Genomic DNA, 24,369 nt, shown 5'->3' with positions numbered 1-24,369 from the left:
AAAGCAGCAAAGTTACCCATTGACATAAAGATGTGAACACGCACAAGCCCGAGTCAGCCGGGGGGCGGGGCCAGTTGGAGGTTGGCCTGGAGGGCGGGTTGCGTGAGGTCAGTTAAGGCTGTGATGGCCAGGACGGTGTATCTGCTGACGTAAGTGGAGCGCCGGACGGGCTGCGTGTTGAAGAGTCCCGGCAGGGGTTCAGAGCGCGCGGAACCAGACAGAGATTACTGGGAAAATGAAGATCTGGACCTCGGAGCGTGTGTTTAAGTGAGTGAGAGAGTCAATAACCGGGGCTGGCACCAGGCCCCCGCCTCAGGGTCGTGTCAGGAGCCGGGGAGTGGGAGCCGCCATCGCACGCGTTTTGGGCTATGTGCTGACGGCTGTGGCGCTGTGGTCTTGCTACGTGCTGACGTCAGTGGTGGACGGTCTATGGCTGCGTGCTGACGTCAGTGGGGCGCCGGTCGGGCTGTGTGGTGACGTGAGTGGCTGGCGGGTCGGGCTGCGTGTTGAAGGTACCCGGCAGGGCTTCAGAGCGCACGGAACCGGACAGAGATTACTGGGAAAATGAAGATCTGGACCTCGGAGCATGTGTTTAAGTGAGTGAGAGAGTCAATAACCGGGGCTGACACCAGGCCCCCCCCTCAGGGTCGCGCCAGGAACCGGGGAGTGGGTGCTGCTGTTCTCCCCCCGGCCCACTCGGGTTAGTGGGTGAGAAGGGCGGCTGGGCCTGGCCGGGCCTGGGTCCTTTTGGCGATGCTCAGTCAGCCTGTGATTACAGTCAAGGTGACAGCAGTCTCCATGTGCTGACCTCTAGAGAGAGGGAGCTGTGAAGTCAATGATTCAATATAATTCAGGCTCAGACTGTTGAAATAAACGATCCGCTTTAGTCTTTTGGATTTACAGGAAGATGAATGGAAGGCCGCTGTTGCTTCTTTTTCGTTCTTGGGATGTGGCAGCATTTATTACCCACCCCTAATTGCCCTTGAGAAGGTGGTGGTGAACTGTCATCATGAACCACTGCAGTCCATGTAGTGTAGACACACCCAGAGTGCTGTTAGGAAGTTCCAGAATTTTCCCCCAGCAACAGTGAAAGAACAGAGATATGTTTCCAAGTCAGGATGGTGTGTGCCTTGGAGGGGAGCTTGCAGGTGCTGATGTTCCCATGCATCTGCTGCCCTTCTAGGTGGCAGAGGTGGTGGGTTTGGACAGTGCTGTCCAAGGAGCCTTGATGTGTTGCCGCAGTGCATCTTGTAAATTGTACTGTGAGCTGATGGTGGAGGGAGTGAATATTTGAGGCTGTGGGTGGGATTCTGATCAAATGGGCTGCTTTGCTCTGGATGGTTTCGAGTTTCTTGTTAGAGCTGCCCTCATGCAGGCAAGTGGAGAGTATTCCATCACACTCCTGACGTACTTTGTAGATGGTTGCCATGCTTTGGGAAGTCGGGCGAATGAATAGAATCATTAGCTAGAGCTTGCTGCTGGGAGGACAGAATTTCCTTGTGTGGTGATCCTATATCCTCAGCCCAATAACTTGCTGATACTCGCTGGTGGGCCACACACATGATGACAGGCCATCAGGAAACCTTGTGCCTGTGAATTTGCTCCAAGTAGAGGAGAATTTGACAGGACAAATGCTTTTTGTTTTAAAAAAAAGTATTTTCTGTTTGAATCTGTTAAACACCTCACTTGATAAATCACAGTCCAATTTACTTGGCTGGTACTTTACAGTCCGCACAAATGCTCCTTCTCGATAGTTAAAATGTGTTTTGCATTGTTGTGGCAACAAAATCTGTGTGTCCAAGTCGTAGTTAGTTTGGAGCTGTAATTTGATCTCCTAATTTACTCACTCCAAGTGCTCTATGTGGCAATTTGTGTATTGACTTTATACAAACTGGTAGATCTGGTGCTGCTTCAGATAAAATGGACAATGTGTCATACTATAATGAGAGATTATGCCATTCAGTTCCCCAAAGCAGAATAATAAGAATGTCAAATGATTTTAATTGGCCTGCAGTTTTAAATCTACAAAGCAGCTTTACTGTAAATGACTTCACTTTAGTTTACAGGTTAATTGCTATGGGTGAGGGAGGCTTGCAGATTACCACATGCTTGCAGATTTCCTCACCAAAGCGGGATTTAATTGTGTCCAGCTTTATTATGAAATTACCCCTTTTCTGTATACTTTTACAGTGTAGGAAAAAATGACTTTCTAAATGATTATATTTATTATTTAATGCATGTCTCATTACAGCTAGATTACCATCTTAAAAATACATGATCACCAAGTGACTGGGGCTAGTGTATTTGAATGTTAGAGAATGTGCACTCTACAAGAAGATTTGAATGCTTTTTTTATTTATTCATGGGATGCGGCTAGCGTTTATTGCCCATCAGTGATGGAGGGACTGAATGTTTAATGTGGTGGGCTGCTTTGTCCTGGATGGTCTCAAGCTTCTTGAGTGTTGTTGGAGCTGAACTTATCCAAGCAAGTGGAGAGTATTCCATCATACATCTCACCTGTGCCTCGTAGATAGTGGACAGCCTTTGGGGAGTCAGGAGCTGAGTTACTCATTGTAGAATTCCCTGCCTCTGACCTGCTCTTGTAGCCACAGTATTTATATAGTTGGTCCAGTTCAGTTTCTGGTCCGTGGTAGCCCTCAGACTATTGATAATGGTGGTTCAGTGATGGTAGTGCCGTTGAATGTCTAGGGGGAGATAGTTAGATTCTCTCTTGTTGGAGATGGCCATTGCCTGGAACTTGTATAGTGCGAGTCACCCATTTTGCCACTTACCAGCCCAAGCCTGAATGTTGTTCAGGTCTTGCAGCATGAAAGCTCGGGAATGTTTCAGTATTTGAGGAGTTGCAAATGCCACTGAACGTTGTGCAACATCAGCGAACATCCCCACTTCTGACTGTATGATAGAGGGAAGACCAATAATGAATTAACTACAGATAATTGGGTCTAGGGCACTACCCTGAGGAACCCCTGCATTGATGTTCTGGGGCTGAGATGATTGACTTCCAATGACCATAATTAGCCAGATTGGACTTGTCCTGCTTTTTTTTTTTGGATAGAACATATCTGGGCAATTTTCCACATTGAGGGGTAGATACCATTGTTGTAGCCACTGGAACAGCTTGGCAATTCTGGAGCAGAAGTCTTCACTCTAGCTTGGTATCATGTCCCATAGCCTTTGTGATATCCATAGCCTTCAGCTGTTTCTTGATATCACGTGGAGTGAGTCAAATTCGCTGAAGACTGGCATCTCTGATACTGGGGACCTCAGGAAGAGTCAGAGATGGATCATCCACTCGGCACTTCTAGCTGCGGATTGTTGCAAATGCTTCAGCCTTGTCTTCTGCATCGAAGTTCTGGGCTCCCCCATCATTTAGGATGGGGATATTGTGGAGCCGCCTCCTGCAGTTTAGTTGTCCGTCACTGGTTTAATTGTTCATTGCAATGACTGGATATGGCAAGATTGCAGAGCTTAGAGCTGATCCATTGATTATGGAATTGCTTAGCTCTGTCTATTGTATGTTGCTCCTGCTGCTTAGCATGCAAGTAGCCCTGTGTTATAGATTCACCAGGTTGACATTTCATTTTTAAGTATGCCTGGTGATGCTCCTGACATTTGGCCTCCTGCACACTTCGTTGAACCAGGGTTGATCCCCCGGTTTGATGGTAATGATAGAATGGGGGATGTGCCAGGCCATGAGGTTACAGATGGTGGTTCTAATAGATTCTGCTCCTGCTGATGGCCCACAGTGCCTCATGGATGCTCAGTTTTGAGCTGCTAGATCTGTTCTGAATTAATCCCATTTAGCACGGTGCTGGTACCACTCAACAAAATGGAGGGTATGCTCAGCGTGAAAGCAGCATCTTCACAAAGAGTGTGTGGTGGTCACTCCTACCAATACTGTAATGGACAGCTGCAAGTACAACAGGTAAATTGCTGAGAATGAGGTCAGGTGGGTTTTACCCTCGTGTTGGTTCCTTCACCACCTGTTGCTGACCCAGTCTAGCAGCTATGTCATTTAGGACTCGGCCAGCTCGGTCAGTAGTGATGCTACTGAGCCACTTTTGGTTATGTACATTGAAGTCCCACACCAAGAGTACATTCTGCGTCTTTGACACCCTCAGTGCTCCCTCCAAGTGATGTTCAACTTGGAGAAGCACTGATTCATCAGCTGAGGGAGGGCAGTAGGTGGTAATCAGCAGGGGGTTTCCTTGCCCATGTTTGGCATGATGCCATAAGACTTCATGGCGTCCGGAATCAATGTTGAGGGCTCCAAGGGCAACTCCCTCCCGACTGTATACCACTGTGCCACCACCTCTGCTGGGTCTGACCTGACAGGACATATCCAGGGATGATGATGGTGGTGTCTGAGACATTGTCTGTAAGGTATGATTCTGTGAGGATGACTATGTCAGGCTGTTGCTTGACTAGTCTGTGGGACAGCTCTCCCAATTTTGGCACAATCCCCCAGGAGGTCTTTGAAGTGTTGACTGGACATGGTGCACCTTGGTCATTTCCACTGCTGGGTTAATGCTGGGTGGCCTGCCTGGTTTTATTCTTATTCGACTTTTCTGCAGTGGTTTGATAGAACTACCTGGCTTGGAAGACCATTTTGGACGGAAGTTAAGAATCAGCCATGTTGCTGTGGGTTGGAGTCATGTGCAGGCCAAAGCTTGGTAAGGATGGCAGCTTAACTTCCCTGAATGACATTAGTGAATCATTAGTGCTTAAAGGAGGAAAAATTGTAAGAGTGGAAAATTTCAGTATGAAATACTGTTCATTTTGAATTAAATCATCTGCCATTGATAATATCTATAATTGTATTCTTTTGTCATGAAGACCTGTCATTGCCAGCTTGGCTATTGTCTGATGTAATTAGTAAGTTTATGAACTGGTCACATATTTCTGTGAGCTTGTTACTTCAGCATTTTTCTGCCTTGGATAGTGTTCAGTTAGCATTCATTGCTGAAAGAATGTTTCTCTGGAGAGTTTCCAGTGGGGTTTCTCAGTGATGCCGTAACTGTTCAAGTTAAAAATCTCCATTCCAAAACCTAAAATAATGGGTCTCCGTGATTAAGGGGGAAGGGAAAAATTCAAGGGTTCTTTTACCCTGCCATATCCTGGCTGGAAACATAAGCTAACAATGCCAAGTGAAATGTGATAAGATCTTGCTGTTGGTGAATACAGCATATGTCAAAGACATTGGGACAATGACCTGGATTTCGTGATGAGTAGTGAAGCAACAGCAGTTGTCAGGAAGGTATAATTCTCATAATGTCCATAAGACCATAAGACATAGGAGCAGAATTTAGACCATTGGGCCCATCGAGTCTGTTCCACCATTCAATCATGGCTGATAAGTTTCTCAACCCCATTCTCCAGCCTACTCCCCGTAACCTTTGATCCCCTTACCAATCAAGAACCTATCCATCTTGGTCTTAAATACACTCAATGACCTGGCCTCCACAGCCTTCTGTGGCAATGAATTCCATAGATTCACCACTCTCTGGCTAAAGAAGTCTCTCCTCATCTCTGTTCTAAAGGATCTTCTCTTTACTCTGAGGCTGTGCCCTCGGGTCCTAATCTCTCCTACTAATGGAAACATCTTCCCCACGTCCACTCTATCCAGGCCTTTCAGTATTCTGTAAGTTTCAATCAGATCCCCCCTCATCCTTCTAAACTCCATCAAGTGTAGACCCAGAGTCCTCAAACGTTCCTCATATGTTAAGCCTTTCATTCCTAGGATCGTTCTCGTGAACCTCCTCTGGACCCTCTCCAGGGCCAGCACATCCTTCCTGAGATACGGAGCCCAAAAATTGCTCACAGTATTCTAAATGTGGTCTGACCAGAGCCTTATAAAGCCTCAGCAGCACATACCTTCTTTTATATTTTATATCTTATATTCTAGTCCTCTCGAAATAAATGTCATTGGAATTTATTGTAAAGTAGAGTGATAGTGGGCTCTTAGTCTATGTGTGTGTGTGTGACTTAATTGAATTAAAGGCAGCTGGTCTGAAGGCTTTGATGTAACAGAACATAAGCAAGGTTTGAAATGTTAAGTAGGTAAACATAGATGTAAAGGGAACATTTGCATTTTTAAATAAACCAGACTAGATTTATCTCAAAGGAGGGGTGAAATGTTTCATCTAGCCTGGAGAAGTTAAGGAACAGTGTGCTTATTTTTCCCCAAAATTGGTACTATGAGAGATTTTTATGATTAGAGAGGTAAAGTCCAAAGAAGTAGTGAAACAATGGGATTTTGCATTCAATGGGGAAAATATGGATAAAGGAGAGAAGGCTGTGTGCAAGGCAAGGAATTCTAAGATCTAACAAGTGTGAAAAGCCACCAGCATCTAAGCCTCAAGCTGCTGTGTACCAAGAACCGAAGTTAAGAAAACTCATTTTGAATTGGATTGTTCAGGGTATCGTGTTTCTTTGCCTGGGTCTTTTAAAATCAATGTGTCTTACTGTTGCCTTAGCGAGTGTAACTGGGAATTATAGAAGTTACCATAGTAATTTGTAGATCTGTGTATGTGCTTAAAATCTTTTCTTCTATTAATAAAGATTTAATTTAGTTTTGTAAGAAACCTATAAGACTTGGTGGCCTTATTTCTACTGAATTCAAGGTACGCATCTCGAAATTTATACAAATTGCAAAACAAGTTGTGGCAGTTGTTTCAAGTTTACCTCTGGGATTCGAGCAGCTCAGCATTTACCATCAACTGTGCCAGGACAAGTCATCACTGACCTTGAGAGTTGCCCACAGAGATCTTATGATCTTGGTGGCATAGGTTTCTTCTTTCTTGACTTTAGTTTGAATCTAGTGAAAAGTCAAGAACATCTCCAGGGATCCAGCAGCAGTGATGTCATCAAGTAAGCTAAGTAATGAATCACATTGAAATAATCTCACAGACAGCTAACCAGGAAGTAAAATGCACTGGGACATACCTTTTGGCTTCGATCTTTGGTTTCTACCCTCTAACCACTTCTACCTAAGTGTCATGTTCCCTTCTATTTCTAGATCCTCGCAGAAATTTCTTATCAAATCTTTTAAAATCTATATAAACCAATTTCACTGAATTCGCCTCTATATCTTTTCTTAATTTCTTCAAAGGATTCCAGAAACTAAGTCAAACTCAACCTGCTTTTCAGACACCCAGGTTGACTGGCCCTGGTTGACCTGTTTCTCCAATCTCTGTAATTTTATCTCATACTGCATACTCCACTTTCTAATCAGTCACTGCAGTGAGACTAACTAGCCCACAATTTATTGGTTTATTTCTTTCTTGTTTTTAAAGATGAGTGTCATGTTTGCCCCCCTCCATTCCTTTGACACAGTTTTCTCTTCCAAAGCATTCGGGAAAAGTTTTATATTAGGCTTCTATTTTTCCTTGGCTTCCCCCCAGAATGTTGGAGTACAAACCATCAAGTACCTTTGATTTGCTCAATTTATGTTGGACTCGTTTCTTTTTAATGCTATTCCTTTGGTAATTCACACTAAATTTTCTACATCTGCTCCTTAGTCATTCAGTAATCTCAAAATCCATTTTGCTAGATTACTTGCTTACTACCTGTGCCATTTCTTTTTTTAGCATGTTAATGGATTAATATTGATTGGGTTCAGATCTACAGCAACCTTACTAAAAATGATAATTTAAAGGTCTTTTGCCCTGTGTTACTCTCTGGAAGTCCAGTGCTTCAGATTCTAAAAATAATGTTGAAATTAGTGCCTTGTATTCTAGACAATGGAAATAGCAGAATCTTTTTGACATACAATGTTCACATTTTCAAATGTCCAAATGTCTGACAACTATCCAATTTAGGAATTAAGAGCGGAATATAAAGTTTTGAGGGAGAGACTAATGCTTGAACTAGAAAGTGCACACCTGAGTTGACGTTTATAACTTGTCAGAGTTCTGCTTTGCCCCTCCTTTGCCACTTTCAAAGCCAAAATTCACCTGTACACTTTTCTAGTCTGTGATTTTGTTCTTTTTCTTTGTATTTATTTCTCCAGCCACCCATGGGAAACTGTGTTTAAAGCTGCCATGCAAAAGTACCCAAATCCCATGAATCCGTGTGTTGTAGGAGTGGATGTATTAGATCGACATATTGATGACCAAGGCAAGTTGCATAGTCAGAGACTGCTCAGCACAGAATGGGGGCTACCGTCTGTTGTCAAATCAGTAAGTATTGATCTTCAGCTATGAGCTGTTACACTTTTTTTCTTTTAGGTAGTAAGGAGTAGAACCTACATTTTGGTTAATACCCAAGCTATACAGAATATATATATAGAACATTTTTTCTTTTTGCAAGCAAAAAATCCTTCAACATTTTTAAGGCTACTGGACCCTTCCTTTTTAAGTCCCATAGAGACAACTTTGGTCTGCAGCTAAAAGGATAAATGAAGTGATCCCCATCCTACACCACTGCTCTCTTTGACTAACAGGAACCTGGCAGTTATTATCCTTTAAGACCCTTGCTTCACCGTGCTGTCATCTGCTCCCAGTACTAATTGTTCTGTTATCTTCTCACTACTGTTAATTATGTTTTGTTCAACGTCCTCTGTCTCTCTGAGACTGAGCTGTCTCTCGCTTTCCCGAGAATAGACTAGAATGATTGCAGCACAGACGGAGACCATTCAGCCAGATGTGTCCATGCTGGCTCTCTCCAAGAGCAATTCAACTGGCCCTATTTCCCCACCCTCTTCCCATAGCCCTGCAAATTTTCTCTTTTCAAGTGCTTATCCAATTCCCTTTTCAAATGACCTCACATGGGTGCTCCAGGTCAGTAAATCCATCTTCACATGACATTTCCTACCCATCAGTCCCTCACCCTGCTCAATGCATCATAGCTCCATTAATCACCCAGCAGAAGTCCCTAGCAATCAGGGCACATGCCTAATATCCAGATACCCCACCTCATCCTGACACACATTCCATTGATACTTATGCCAGGGGTACTGTGCAAATGTACATTTTACTAACATGAAACCAATTCTTGTACCACAGTGTTTGCCTAACAAGTCAGTGTCCTGTCCTTCTGGTGTTATGAATTGTGTTACAATATTTGATGACATGTTTAATTGCCACTTCTCCAAATATAGTCGCCCACAGCCCATGATAGTGCAAATAAAATATCCTAAATATGAACTTGGGGACAAGTACAAGAGCATACCCCAAACTGTTGCCGTTCACCAGAATCAATCTCTAGAGTCACCTGCAAGCTGCATTTTACATTTGTCACTCTAATGACCTGAATCAGTTGAGACCAGAGATCCATCAACCTGAATTTGTTGTATGGGATTCTGATAGCCTCAAAATAAATGGAAGACTTGTGTGAGCAGCATCTTTAGTCAGGAAGAGAACTATATCACAACTTAAAATCAGTAGCATGGGAGAGAGAGAGATATCAGGTTTCCACACTCAAGGCATGGAATGAAACAATAGCAGATAAGAATGCTCTGCACTTTTTATCTTTTATCCGTTCTTGGGAGTATTCTGAATAAATATGTAGATATTATATCATTAAATTCTTAGTCCTATTAAAATTAGCTGCCATTTACACAACACTTTGTCATTTACTTAAGCGTGTCCAATAGAGTTTCATTAAAAATTTGCGTGGCAAAAGTATTTAAATATGTAGTAGATAAATTCCAAATTAGAGCATTGGAATTTTTTGGTATGCACAGTTTGAGACATGTGTAAATTAAATGAAAATGGATTAAAATTTTATTGCACAGCCACATGTTGAGCGCCAAAACTGTCCACAAAGAATTTATTAGCCTACTAATTAAATGATCCCATCTGACAATCTAAGGGACAAGAACCACTGTATTCCAGAACTTCCACTGTCCTCCAATTTGAATCTCCAGTGTGCCCATAAGGAGTGCTCTATTCAGAGCTCTGAACCATGTTTGGTTCACTGAACTATGCAGGCTTGTGACATCTAACCTACAACTTACTATGTGTATCATGCTGTACTCTGAAAACAAGGAAGCATTTTATATAATGGCTGAGTGAGGAAAGATGAAGTTATAAAAGAATGGAATCCTATTGGATGGAGTTAAATGTTTTAGGTTCACAGAATCGGTATTAATTTTATCCAGTGAGTGAATTGCAGAATAAATCAGACTGACAAGGGGTAAAGTTCAGTTAATTGTAGTAGAAATGGCAGTGGACTTTGATTCTATCATGGAATGTATGTTAAAGGTTACATTGGTTGCGTATAACTTCAGTTTGTAATTCCACATCAGGCTCCCTGCTATTGCACAACTGATTAATGTGTGCAAAAGCAGGTCAAAATAACTCAAGGTCACCTTTCAAGCCCTTCACTGTGACTCATGCTCAGTGACTGGGTGGATCAAATTACTACTTAGACTCATTCAAGAAGCTGAGAACAGGAGAGAAGGAGGGGAAGTTCACTCTTTATAGCATGTGATTCCTGTTCACTCATTATAGCATGTGATTACTTGTCTAGTGACCTCTAACACATTGCTCAAGTTAGATTCAGGGTCAGAATCTAGTTCACTGCTTTAGTCTAAGTACAAGAGTTTAACCCAGCTGGAGGTGTTTTTTTGAATTAGGTGATGTCAATTTACTGCTCAGTCACATTCTGTTCAAGTGTTTCACACGTGAGATTTATGTTTCTGCTAAATAAAACTTTTATAAAACAGAATCCCTTGTTCTTTCAATTAAATTGAAAGAAGTTGATTCAACTGTACAACCCCCCACTCCACCCCCTCGAAAGCACCACTGCCCCCCTCCAACCAACCTACGGTACTGGCAGTGTGCCATTTTACCACATATAGGAGAGGTCGTGGTGTCCATTTTCTACAGCTCGGTAAGTAAATCATTTTGTGAAATATGTAGATGGAATGGCATCACAAACTGGGAGTAAAAGAACACCATCTCGACTCTTTTAAAAAAAAATAATCTGCAACTTCCCTTATTTGTTGTACAGCTTATCCTAATACCCTGTGTCCATTATTTAGTCAATCGTTACAGCACAAAAGGTCATTTGGCCAATTGAGTCCATGCTGGTCCCTGTAGGCAGTCCAGTCAGTTACATTCCTCCACTCTATTGCCATAGCCCTCCAAGTGCCTAAACAATTTACTGGTGAATAAGGAGTTTCTGTTGCTGACTGAGGCAAATGAATATGTTTGACACCTCTATGTTTAACTACTAAAATAAAAAGGAGGTAGAGAGGAATTTGATAATTAAGCAAGTGTTACAGTTCACACCTCCCATTCTGGCTCCTCACACCCACACATCCTGTGGATGTACCTGAGCAGGATGGAAGATGGTCACATCCTCAAGGGCTTTCTGTATCGTGGGGTGGCTGGAGCCAGAAGATTAGTAGGAAGCCCAGAGCTCCTCTTCAAGGATACTTGTAAGGGTGACATGAGTGCCTTAGACGTCGATTATCGCACTTGGGTGTCACTAGCTGACAACTGAGGAAAATGGTGGCACCTCCTGTGGACTGGCATGCCCCACCACAATGACCAGTGGCTACAGCAGCTTGGCAACAGACTCCAGCGCCAAAAACAACAACCCACAATGACACCTGGTAGCTTCATGTTTGGAACTTGTGGCACAATCTGCCTCTGAAGGATTAGCCCCTTCGGTCATCAGCAAAGGTGCACCATATGAAGACATCCCATCTGAAATGGGTTGTTTACCGTGTGTCCATCCATAGATGGAAAGATGTCACAAAAAAAAACAAAAGAAATGGTTTTCCCTGCTTTGACAAGCGATAACTGCTTGATATCTCAGCTGTGTCTGTAAAGTGCAGTGTCAGGAATCTGGACTGTCTCACTTACAACCCATACGGCTGGGGAGTGGGCAGCTAATTTTGCCATACTGTACAGTAGTCATTCTTGTCAAATGCTGTATTGACTCGAATGGAGTAAGTTCACTGTAGCTCTGATTAATGACAGGTGGAAGAATTAAGTTTTTTAATCTAAAACATTGATTTTCTTCCCATTTTCCAGCTCATCGGTGCATCAAGGACACGGACGTATGTACAGGAACATTCTGTCGTAGATCCCGCGAAACGGACCATGGAGCTTAGATCCGCAAATGTTAGTCAAGTAACATGACTTAGGACATAATTTCCCACTGTGTATGCATGAGGGGATAACGGGAGCCTTAATATATGATCAGACATATTGCATAGTTTCAGGAACTCCATATTTGGCTGCAATCAGCCCCACATTCTGAAACGAGTAGACCCTGTTTTCAGTGCACAAGGTGTAGTTTTTTCTGGATCTGCATTTCCTTCTGTAGACATAACAGCAAACCTTGACCATGTAAATGCTTGAGTGCTGTAACCTGTGTGCTAGGGAAAAAAATCACACAAAATGCATGTTCCTGTCACAACCAGTTTGTCCAATGAGCAGCAGGCATAAACCAACCAATTAAATGGGATTCTTTCATCACTGGCCTTGCTACATTGCAACTGCATCATCTTAATCAACAGTTGGTCTGTTATTTATTATGTTTGTCTACTTTAAGACATTTTGCATTTATTCTATAACAGGAAGCTTATTGCAGACATCTTTGGGTATTGTACTCCCAAATAGTTGCTGTAATATGGTTCATATTGGCAGCAGCCTGTTGGCATACCTGTCCGTGTCAGCCAACTACTTGATTTAATGGCATCATATCTGAACACAATTGATTCTTATCAGGTGCAGATTTCCCACGGTGCCTTTGGATGGTGAGGGGGTGCTTGAATTGGCACTTTCGTTCCACTATTCTAGTCCAGGGATGTTGAGATCAGTTGTGGTAATATTACCTCAACTTGATACAGATTGGGTTGGGACTTTCTAGTGTATGATTTAATGTGATACAGAATAGTGTCTTACCAATTGGCTATCTGAGGAACTTTAAACATTCAGGCAATACCTTGTCTGATTTTCCAATTTGGTCAATACTCTCTTATTCAATGTTATGGTTCATGCAAAAGCATTGTCACCAACTCCATACTTCTCAATATCTAATCACTGTATACTTGACCAGTACAGGAGTTTGACTGGCATGGGACCAAGTTCCACAAATATGCTGACTGCACCCAGCTCCAACTCTCCATTAACCCATTCAACTCCTATACTGCCGCTGTGTTGTCAGGCTACTTGTTTAACATTCAGCCTTGGATGAGCCTTGATTATCCCCAGTTGAATGTTAGGTGACCTGCTTGTGACAAAAAGTGACAGGTCTGGCATAAACTCTGTTCCTTTGGCACCAATTCTATCCCCTACCCGCCCCATTCTCTCAGGTTAGAACAGGTTTTTATGCAACCTTTTGCACCTTTTTTGATTCCAAGCTGAGCTTCCAACTCCATACCCCCTCCTATCTCTGACATCAATTGACTTTGCTCTTGTCTCAGCTCATCTCCGTGATCACCTACGTGCTCACTGATGTACATTCCCTTCCACTATCCCAAAGCTCAAATTTTAAATTTTCACTGAAGTATTTAAACCCCTTAAGACCTTGGTCCTCCAATGGTGGTGTCTTGTGCATCACAAAATCATCCCCCCCCGCCCCCCCCCCCCAACCCTTCCCACCAACCCACCATTGGCAACCATGTGTTCAGCTTCCTGTACTCTAAGCCCTAGAATTCCCTCCCTCAACCCCTCTGCCTCTCTTTCCACCTTTAATACATTAAAATCATCTCTTTAGCCAAGCTTTTAATCATCCCATGTAGCCATCTTTGACACAGTGTTGATTTGTGACTGAATGCGCTTCTCTGAAATTGAGGCTTTTCAAAAATGTTAAAGGTGCTATAATTGTAGAATCTGGCAATACTGAACAAGCTATCCAATTAGACCCGCTCTCTGTTTTTTCCCCATAGTGCTTCAATTTTTCTCCCCTACGTGTATTCATCCGATTCCCTTTTGAAAGTTAGAATTGAAACTTTCCATCACCCTTTCAGACAGTGCATTCCAGTCATAACTTCTCACCGCTTCTTTTTACAAATTACCTTAAAAATGCCCTCTAGTTACCGACTCCTGCCAGCGGAAACAGTTACTATAGGAATAGAAGATTCCCCTCCCTGAAGAATATTAGTGAACCGGTTGAGTTTTTAAATCAAAGCACCTTTTATGGTCAATATTTGCTAATGTAATCTGCAAAATAATGCAATTAAGAAACCATATAATGTACAGGGCAGATGGTGGTGTAGTGGTAATGTCATTGGACTAATAATCCAGAGGCCCATGATAATGCTGTGGGGACAAGGGTTCAAATCCCAACAATGCAGCTGATGGAATCTGGAAAGGCAGGCTGGGTAAATCTGGAATTTAAAGCTAGTCTGTTTGTGAAACTACTGTCAATTGTTGTAAAAACCCATCTGGTTCACTAATGTCCTTTAGGGAAGGAAATCTGCCATTCATACCTGGTCTGTCCTACATGTGACACCAGACCCACACCTATGTGGTTGACTTAACAGCCCTCTGCAATGGCCTAACAAGTCACTCAGTTCAAGAACAATTCAGGATGGGCAACAAATGCTGGTTGTTGATGCCTACATTCCATGAAAGAATAAAAAATATATATATTTCTGGTGCCAGTTGACAAATCACCGGATTATTGCAATGCAAATTGTTCTTGCTGCTCAATATGAAGGATTGGTGAATATTATGCTCATCATTCTGATGTCCCACAGTCTAAAATTCCAGACATTTGAGGTGGTGTGACAGTGCACAAGTTGAAGTGCACTGAAAAGAAGCACCAAGCTGAAGAGATCTTTCCCTTTCTGTCTGCATCTTTGTATTTGTTGCAATGATCAGTTCTAACACTAGAATAGAGCATTTTTTTCTATTTCACAAATCATTCAAAGTAGAAACACAGGTTAACAAAGCCATAAAAATATGAAAGCAAAGCACGTGATTCATTTGTGGAGTAATAGAACCAGAAAACAATGAAGAGAATCTCAGTTGGAGCACTTTGCACAGTTCTGGTCTGCACATTACTGCACTTTCTCCTGTACCTCTATATCTTTTCTGTTAAGATTAGCAAGGACAATACTGGAACTGAGAGATTAAACCTTAGCAAAGGCTGAACAGCCTGGGGCTCTTTTCTCCAGAAAGGAGAAGTTTGAAGAGTGAGCAGATGCAGGTCTTTAAGACTATGAAATGGTTTGATACGGTAGATTTAGGGGAGATGTTTCCATGTGAACCATAAATATAAGATGGTCACTAATTAAATGCAGTAGGATATTCAAAAGAAACTTCTTTACCCAGAGAGTGGTGGGAATGTGGAACTCATGACCACAGAGTAGTTAAGGCAAATAGCATTGATATACTAAAGGCAGGCTGGATAAGTACACAAAGGGGAAAGGAATAGAAGGACCTGATGGTATGATTAGATCTAGTAAGCTGGGGAAGGCTCTTGTGCAGCAAAGACCTGATGGGCCAATGGCCTGTTCATCTTGTAAAGTCTGTCTATATAATTCAGCATTATTATTCCCATAACAGTATGGCACAGTGTGATCATGTAAAGCTCACTTTACTGTGACACTGGTACCTCAGAACAGCAACGTCTGCTGCACCAATGATGATTTTATCATTTACTGAAACAGCCGATGTGTTGTGTTTCCCAGACTGGGTGTAGTTTTATGTTGTGATCCATGCCGATAAGACCATCCTAACTGACATCTCTTTGGCCTGAATTCTTCCCTCGCCGGGCATGCGTGATTGGCAGGCCCAGGAGCGGCAGGGAAATGGGCCCCCAACCATGATTTCACACTGGCTGGCCAGCATGAAACACGTGCTGAAAAGCTCAGTGCTGCTGGGGTGGGCGGCAGGTAGAGGGCAGCTGACGAATTCACTGCGGGTGTGGGTGAGCGCTGTGAGAGAGCTCCCTGAAGGCAGACAGCTGCCTTTGGGAGCTGCAGACCTGCAAATAATGAAATAAAGCTCTAAACAGCTGCAAAAAAAATGTCCATGCATCATAATCAAGCACCTGAAGGCATACCTCATAAAAATCCTGTCTCCAGATATTTCTTTTTTATTTTATTTCCTAATGGAGATTTCATCCCACCCTTGGATAAGGTTTCATGAAAGATGTAAAGGCCGCCTAGTCAATTCGCTCATCCACAAACTGCAAGATTGGGGCCACGAAAATTCAGAGACAATTGTAGCGTTAATAGGCTTAATTGTCAGTGAGCGCGCTTCCGACTCTCGTGCGCATCCACCGAGTGAAATATCGTGCAAGTGCGCGATGATGTTGGGACTCTCGTCCAATGTCATCTTGCGTGATTTTACATCCGATTGGGTCAGGCGTGCCCATGGAACATAAAATTCTTCCCTTGCAGTCTGCTGACAAACTCTCAATCTGGATCTGGTTTGAACCAAATCCCAAGGTGAAGGCAAGCATGTTGTCCACTGAACCACCCGGTTCCCCATTCATTTTGATAGGATTTTATTGGTGGCCATGTTATATGTCACTAATGGTGTATACTCTTTTGAGCACCTACAAATACATGTTCTGCTTAATGTTTCAATTCTGTTCTTAATTGCATTATTTTGCAGATAACGTTAACAAATCTAGTATCGGTGGATGAAAGATTGGAATATAAACCCCACCCACAGGACCCAGAAAAGTAGGTACACACACACAAGTATATGGCAGGCTTGTCCAACCTTTTAGCTCGGCCTGGTGGCCGGGGGGGGCGGTGGATGGGGAGGCACATTTGCATATTTTTCTCACTCAAGTGGCTATTGAGCAAATTTCAGAAAATTAAGGCCTGGCACAATAATAAACTGAATTTCAAAAACACAAGTTGGGTTTTAAGGAAAGAAACAATTGCTAAGCTAAAGTACAGCAATGTCATAGCAATAAATTGTTAAGTTAAAAAAGAGTAATAAAAATGACCAGAATGTGAGAGGTCAGTGTGTGTGTCTGGCTGACTCCCAATCTCAGGGTGCTCACTCACTCACTGTGAGTGGGTGTGTGTGTGTATGTGCTGGTGTGTGGTGGTGAGAGTGAGCAGGAAACTTGAAACTGGTCGCAAGGCAGACTCTCAACCACCCCCCACCCCCGCATAACACTCAATCTCCCACACTAACCGCTCCCACACAGTCACACTGTCTCACTCACCTCCACACTCTCACAATCACACACTCACCCACACACTCTCACTTCCCCCATACACTCAGTCAGACTCACTCCCACATACCATGGCACCAGCCTCCAAAACCTTGCCCTGCAGGAGCTGGACGTACCTGGCTCCCCGTCTCCAGCCCCACTGTTGCTTGGTTCACTGCGCTCCAGCCCCCGCCATACCTTCGTTTCCCTCAGCCTGGCAGCCCTCAGCACAATCACCAGCCCTGCTGTTCACTGCTCCTCCATGCAGAATCTTCCATTGTTAGATGACTTCCACATTTTCCTCTTGGGTGGCCAACAGCAGTTCATTATCGGCTTTGCAGTCACCAAATGAAGAGTGAACTCCATCAATTTGGCTAAGAGCAGAAATTTGTAGTGAATTGTAGAGTCAACCTCTAGAGTTCCAGCTCACATTTTGGTTGCTGCTCTCTTTTCTATCATTTTAAAAACTTGGCTATTTAGTAGTATAACTGGGCAATGAGGTTGAATAAGGCAGGTGACAAACCCATGGGAATGCATTGACTTGTAAGATGCATCTGCTGCTTGGTTTTCTCCATTATTCTGCCTTCTATGTCTGATCTTTTTTGTGTTAAGGGATGTAACCAATGGCTAGTCCAGCTGACTAATTTCTGGTGGCTTTGCCTCAGTGGAAAGTGCTTTGTCACCTGAAGGAGAAGTAACTCATGCGATTTTCTACCGAATTGAGTAGAAAGTGAACTAGGAAATTGTATAAATGTTAATTGAGAGCAAGAAGGTACAGACCATTCTGATAGGATTTCAAATATATGATTCTGTTTTGTTTTTTCAGAACAATTCTTACCCAAGAAGCTATAATCAGTGTTAAAGGGGTCAGTCTAAGCAGCTACATGGAAGGAATAATGGCAAACAGCATCTCTGCTAATGCAAATAAAGTGAGTATAAGGGTTTGGAAAACAGAATTGTAAGTGATACAATGGAAAAAATATTACTTTCTTTTTGAATTACCTGTGCAGGATAATAGTTTAGCCTGTGTGCTTCTCCCTTCCAAACCCCTCCCTCAACATTTCTTCCCTAACTTTTAAATATAGTTCGAAGGATGCGGGTAGTTCTTCTCTATCTCTTTTCCTATCTGTGGCCATTCTATATGTTTTTTTATTATTTATCATTTCGTGGGATGTGGGCATCACTGGCTAGGCCAGCATTTGTTGCCTATCCCTTGAGAATGTGGTGGTGAGCCACCTTTTAAAACTGCTGCAGTCCATGGTGCACCCAGAGTGCAATTAGGAAGGGAGTTCAAGGATTCTGAGCCAGCTACAGTGAAGCAACAGTGATATAATTGTGAGTCAGGGTGGTGTATGGCTTGGTGGGGAACTTGCAGGTAGTGCTAGACTATTTCGGATGGCAGTTAAGAGTCAACTATGTTATTGTAGGTCTGGATTCACATATGGGCCAGATCAGGTAAAGATTGCAGATTTTCTTCCCTAAAGTGAGCCAGATGGATTTTTACAACAATTGATGATAGTTTCATGATCATCATTACTGAGACTAGCTTTCAATTCCAGATTTTATTATAATAAATTGCTATAAACCAGCTGCCGTGGTGGGATTTGAACCTGTGTCCCCGGATTGTTAGCCTGAACCTCTGGATTACTTATCCAGATAAGTAAATGTTACCACCACACTACCCTTCGAGGATGTAAGAGCCCACTTAGTTGAGCACAAAAGGCAGACCTGATCTTTCCTCACCTGGCAGCATTTCTTTGTGATCAGTTATGGGGATTCTGTCTGATTTTTCTCATTCTGTTCCCCCCCCCCACACACACACACACACACACACACACACACACACACACACACACACACACACACACACACACACACACACACACACCCTTCCTCCCCCCACCAAACCATTTTCTCTTTCTGCCTGATGGGCACTGGGGAAAATTGCAGCACCCATAATGCTCCCCCTTAAATTGTCCAACTTTGGTTTTTTGATTTGATTGACAGGCTGAGTTGTTTTGGGGCGGGGGTTTCAAAAGGGTCTTACTGCACTTTATTTGCTCCTTTAGCTACAGTTAATGAATGACTTGCACTGTTTTAGCCAGTGTTTTAATGTTGCAGTCTGTGTTTCTCTACACAGGGACGAGAAGCAATGGAATGGGTAATTCGCAAGTTAAATGCTGAAATCGAAGAGTTGGCAGCATCTGCAAGAGGAAGTATCAAAATGCCGATGGCTGCAACTTCAGTGGAATAACAGCTGAGAGTTGTTGAGAAATATGTTGCTCACCTCGGGCTGTTTAGCCGACTGCTTCCCACTGTGCATTTAATTTCCCTCGTTCACTAGAGCTGTTGATCTAAGAAACGAAAAGCAGCTTGGACTTGTTTGGTTCCTGCTCTGTTTCAGTGGGACACCCCATACAGCAGCGTGCTGATTGCGATTGTGTCCCAGCTGTGCAGTGATGATGTTTCCTGGAGGGTTTGTTTTGTGGAGAGAATGTATTAGAACTGTATTAGCACAGAGGGAAGTACTGGGTATTAATATTTATTACTAGGTATATCATAATGTTGGCAAAAGAATTGAGAGATGGCAAAGACCAGTAAGTTAGCAATGGAGGAGCTTGTGATCTCAGTGTTTCAGATGTTGTGGCCCACATACCTGCAGAGGTTAAAGATAAAGCTGTGTTTGTGTCACTCACTTGCATTGATCAGAAAGCAGTACCCTCCCTGGTGGATCAATTTGACAACACCTTGTATAACTGAAGAAGACAGATCCGGTTCAGTCCTTTGTCTGGACTCCATAGCCAGGTGGCCAGTAGGTTTGCTGCAATTAGTCTCAGCAATGCTAGACCAGAAAAATCAGCCAGGATTCCCATTCCTGCTTGCTTTCCAGTAGCTCCTGTTAGAAAACATGAGACTGGATCAGCTGTGGCACCCAACAACCTACTGATGCTTATTGTCTTGTCTTTGCAACTTGTGACCTACCATGTGGATGAGGCACTGGAGAGTGGCAAAATCCTTTTGATCTTTAACCCAGCAGGACTCAGCACCTAGCAACTTTGAGCAGAGGTTGAGGTACAGGACACTCAAATATTTCACCTGCAATTTGGACAAGCTCTTGTGATTTAGACTTAATGGAAATAAGGGATTAACATGGGGTTTTCTGGCATAATTGTACTGTTAAATTCAAAGTGATCAAAACTTGGAAAATATTGTTGTTTTGGCCTCCCACACCTAACAGCCCAACTGTTAGTTCCAAATAGCAAGTATCATGGCATGAGTGTTTAAAATTGCGGTATTAAAGTAAGGAAGTTAAACATTTGGAACTTATATGTAGTTCTCTGTCATTCTGTGCAACATTCTTCAATAAATGGGCCTCTGACATAGTAAGCAATATCATATGGAGCTTCTAAGTTTAGCAATGAAGTCTTCAGGTCAAGAGCAAGTTTGTATCATAAAACCAAGGGTATTGTCGTAATCTCAAAAAAGACTTTATAGTTATGGTTTTGTATGAAAAGTTCCTGTGAATCTCTGGGTAACCAGGTTTTGGTAATCTTTGTCTCATTAGTGTTTACAATTTAACTTGGAGAGAATTATACCACATAGCTGCCATAGATTTTCTACATTGAAGTGTTGACATTCCTAACACACTGAAACGTTAGTGAAGATTTCCTGTATGTTGTGGTACTTTGATCTAGTGCTTTTTAAAAGAGACACTTGCTCGTTAATTATTTTTCATCTTAACAGGAACATCGTCTGATCCAGCAGTAAATTAGCAGAAGGAAATGCAGTTCCTTCACCTCCCAAAGTCGCATTACTTTTGAATTATCAGAATTTCTGTGGGGCCTTGTAATAACCCTTACATATCATGGTTACCTCAGTGACCAGGCTTAGAACCCTTTCTTCTGACCCCAAGGGGCAATATTGATTTCGGCTACTGGCTGGATATCTAGGATGCTCCTGTAGCCACTTGCAGATTACAGGGAAACAATCCTTCTGTTGTACCAAACCAATATCACACAGTTAAATGGGACAGATCACCATGTAAGAATTCCTGAGCTAGGCCATGTGGCAAGGGGAACCTGTTGTATTGGTAAAAGCCACTTAACAAAACCTGGAGCTAAGCTGTTATCTTTGTGACCTGTTTCACTTCAAACAGTTGCTTTAACATTTTAAAAGCACTTGAAAATGGAATTTGATTTAGTGTTCGCAGGATTCTAGTTATAAAGCAGTTTCCAGTTCTGAATGTAAAATGATTAATGTAACTTATAGAGTTGGTGTAGTAAAGTGTCAGTTTGGCTCAGTTAGCAGCAATCTTGCCTCAGGATCAGAAGGTTGCTGGGGTATAAGCCCCACTCCATTGAGCACCAGCACATTAGCTACACAGAAATCAGTAATGCCATCCTTCTCGTGGGACTTGATCAAGTCAAGTGGATGTTAAAGACCCTAAGGCAGTATTTCACAAAGGGAGATTTTCCACTACCTTGGCTAACATTCCTCTTTCAATACCATCAAAGCAATATTAATTGATCATCTATTACTATTTGTGGGACCTTGCTGCAGTCAAATTGGCTGTACATTTCCTTACGTAAGTTACTCCACAGCAACTCATTGAAAATGAGTTTGAGAAGCTTTACAAATGCAATCGTTTAATTTTAATAGACTTTTTATCTCTAAACTACAGGACAGTTTTGAGTTGAGAATCTCATTTGGGCTGTCCTGTCTTAGAGCTTCTTATCTTTTTGAGCTCTCTTTCTGTAACATTTTTGTTGGAGAGTTAAGAACTTTTGGCTTCTGATGTGAAGCTGCTGAGCTGTTCGCTTCATAACCACTGATTTTACATAGTACCAATTGATTATTGATTAGTAAATACAGTAGGATTTTGGTTTGCTCTCAGGGACTGTATTCTACTCAGTCTCCATTATATTTACAGGGAGTACAAACTCAGAGCTTGTGCTACTGCACAGATGGGTTTACTTCCATCGGAACACAGAGAGAACGACAGGTACAACTTTGAGCTGTCTCCATTCACCAGCATATGTCTCAGTACACTGATGGAAACATTACTATCTGATGCTGAGACCTAACATGCAGCACTAAAGTACAGGTGTTTACTATTTCACTCAAGATTGAATCACACACAGCATATCTCGCAATAAGAAAACTTCACTTCTTTGTTCTAAACTTCAAATTTTCATTTAAATAATTCTCTTAATATAATTATTTTCTGGGCTCACCTTGTAATTTTATCTGGGCAGAATTGTGCCAAACACTTTCAGTAGTGTCACACTTTTAACAATGTATGGAAAATGTCACTGCACGTGGTGAGTTTGCTACTCCACTCCAGTTTACATAATTGTACAGCTGGGAGATGAGATTAACAAAGTAGATATGTAGAGAGAGGAAGGCACAATCAATGTTTCAAGTCGATTAATTCACGTCAGAATTTGTTCTGATGAAAGGCCATCGAATTGAAACATTGACCCTACCTCCCTCTTGCCACAGATGCTGTGTTTTCAGCATTTTCTATTTTACTTCAGATTTTCAGCATCCGTGGTATTTTGTTTTACAGTAGGTAGCTCAGTTGAAGAGTTCACACCATCACAGATACTTTCTTGCGCAGTAATTTCAGTGACTCCCAAGGGGTACTAAGGCTGCTACGACTCTGTAGAGATAGGTGATTTTTTCTTTCAAACTGAGGTTTGGGACTGGAACCCAGTGTTTCATCACCTCATACCTACAGCTCATACCTAAAGCTCATTCTTTGAAAAGTAAGATTCAGATGGACGAAGATTTAATTAGGCAGTGTGACCCAATATTGTTATCAAAGTTAAAAATGACATAATCAGCGAATGGACAATTTCACACTGAATTCTGCTGTATGTTAGTAAGTTAAATGGGTTCAGAGGACTGTTCCAGGCTCTACCCTTACACCTACTTTATTTGGTTTTGCTGTGGTACAATGAACATTCCTCCCTGGGCCAGTCTGCATCTACTTGTGTTCCCTTCTCTACATAAAATGGCCTGTGAGCTGGAATCTTGTACCGCTACAAAAAGACAATTTTTTACATGCTGCTACTAACATTTATTATTTAATGTTTTGCTAGATAAAGATTCTGTTTAACTTAATGTGACCAACAGAAAGAAGTGAGCATTGGATTAGGCTTGTTCAATTGAAGCATAACACAGTGTTAGTTTTATAAAAAAATTATTTTCCTGTGTAATATCTCTGCTGCCTTTCATTTCCATGAAGGAGTTTTTTTGTATGGAATAGTATTTATTTTAATAGCACTGAATTCTACTTCAAAGTCCAGCCAAGTTATCATTTTTAACAAAACTGCTGACAATAAAATTGTGTTTTTAAAGTAGATTGCACTGTGTCTGAATTTCTTTGGATTTGAAGGTTTGTCTAGGCCACATTAGGTATTAAGCTATTGAGTGATATGTGAGAGCATATAGTAGTCCAGACATGGAGAATAGGAATAAGCTATTCAATCCTTTCTACCATTCAATTAGATCACAGCTGATCTACTGCACATCAACCCCATTTACCTGCCTTTGCTCCAGATGCTTTCATACCCTTTTATCCAACAAAGAAATCTCGGTCTAGAAAGTTTCAATTGGCATAGCATTTCACAATCTTTGGGGGGCAGATGGATTTCTACTTGTCTTTGCTTAAAGTAGTACTTTCTGGTTTCACTCCCAGAAGACCAGACTCATTTTAAGTTATGGCTCCTTTGTACTGGGTTTCTCCCACAAGCTGAAATAGTTACCTTTACCCAAATGAATCCTTGTATTATTTGAAACACATCGAAAAGATCACACCTCAAACTTCAGAGATAAAAACAAAAAAACTGCGGATGCTGGAAATCCAAAACAAAAACAGAATTACCTGGAAAAACTCAGCAGGTCTGGCAGCATCGGTGGAGAAGAAAAGAGTTGACGTTTCGAGTCCTCATGACCCTTTGACAAAAGTTCTGTCGAAGGGTCATGAGGACTCGAAACGTCAACTCTTTTCTTCTCCGTCGATGCTGCCAGACCTGCTGAGTTTTTCCAGGTAACACCTCAAACTTCTATGCTTGAGCGAATAGAGACAAGTTTATGCCATTTTCCTCCGAATTTAAACTCTTAGCCCAAGTATCGTTCTGAGGAATCGTGCACTGCACCCCGCACCCACCTCCCCTCCCCAAGATTAAATATACCCTTCCTGAGGTATGTCCAGAACTGAATACAGCATTCCAGGCAGGGTCTGACCAAGGCTCTGCA

General features: G+C 42.3%; 1 protein-coding gene across 2 annotated transcripts; it reads left to right on the top strand.

Moving 5' to 3' along the window:
* The first annotated feature begins 130 nt into the window (after positions 1-130).
* Positions 131-23,471, top strand: prelid3b (PRELI domain containing 3). Of its 2 annotated transcripts, none has more exons than XM_041204282.1 (6): positions 131-267; positions 8,033-8,201; positions 12,009-12,098; positions 16,551-16,621; positions 17,933-18,035; positions 19,247-23,471. In XM_041204282.1, the coding sequence occupies exons 1-6, from the start codon at positions 236-238 to the stop codon at positions 19,358-19,360; spliced, it is 579 nt and encodes a 192-aa protein (XP_041060216.1). In that variant the 5' UTR covers positions 131-235; the 3' UTR covers positions 19,361-23,471. The 2 variants fall into 2 exon arrangements, with proteins under 2 accessions (XP_041060216.1, XP_041060215.1); XM_041204281.1 differs by lacking the exon at positions 131-267 and adding an exon at positions 371-596.
* Positions 23,472-24,369: the final 898 nt, after the last annotated feature.

Source organism: Carcharodon carcharias, chromosome 14 (assembly GCF_017639515.1).
Source record: "Carcharodon carcharias isolate sCarCar2 chromosome 14, sCarCar2.pri, whole genome shotgun sequence".
Taxonomy (NCBI): domain Eukaryota; kingdom Metazoa; phylum Chordata; class Chondrichthyes; order Lamniformes; family Lamnidae; genus Carcharodon; species Carcharodon carcharias.
The sequence above is the reverse complement of the archived record's forward strand: the minus strand, read 5'-3'. Positions and strand labels throughout refer to the sequence as shown.

Excerpts from the sequence above, each read along its gene's own strand:
- prelid3b (XM_041204282.1), top strand. The coding sequence starts at position 236 with ATGAAGATCTGGACCTCGGAGCGTGTGTTTAA. Across the intron at positions 268-8,032 it reads ACCTCGGAGCGTGTGTTTAA|CCACCCATGGGAAACTGTGT; the intron begins GTGAGTGAGAGA and ends TTATTTCTCCAG. Across the intron at positions 12,099-16,550 it reads TGGAGCTTAGATCCGCAAAT|ATAACGTTAACAAATCTAGT; the intron begins GTTAGTCAAGTA and ends ATTATTTTGCAG.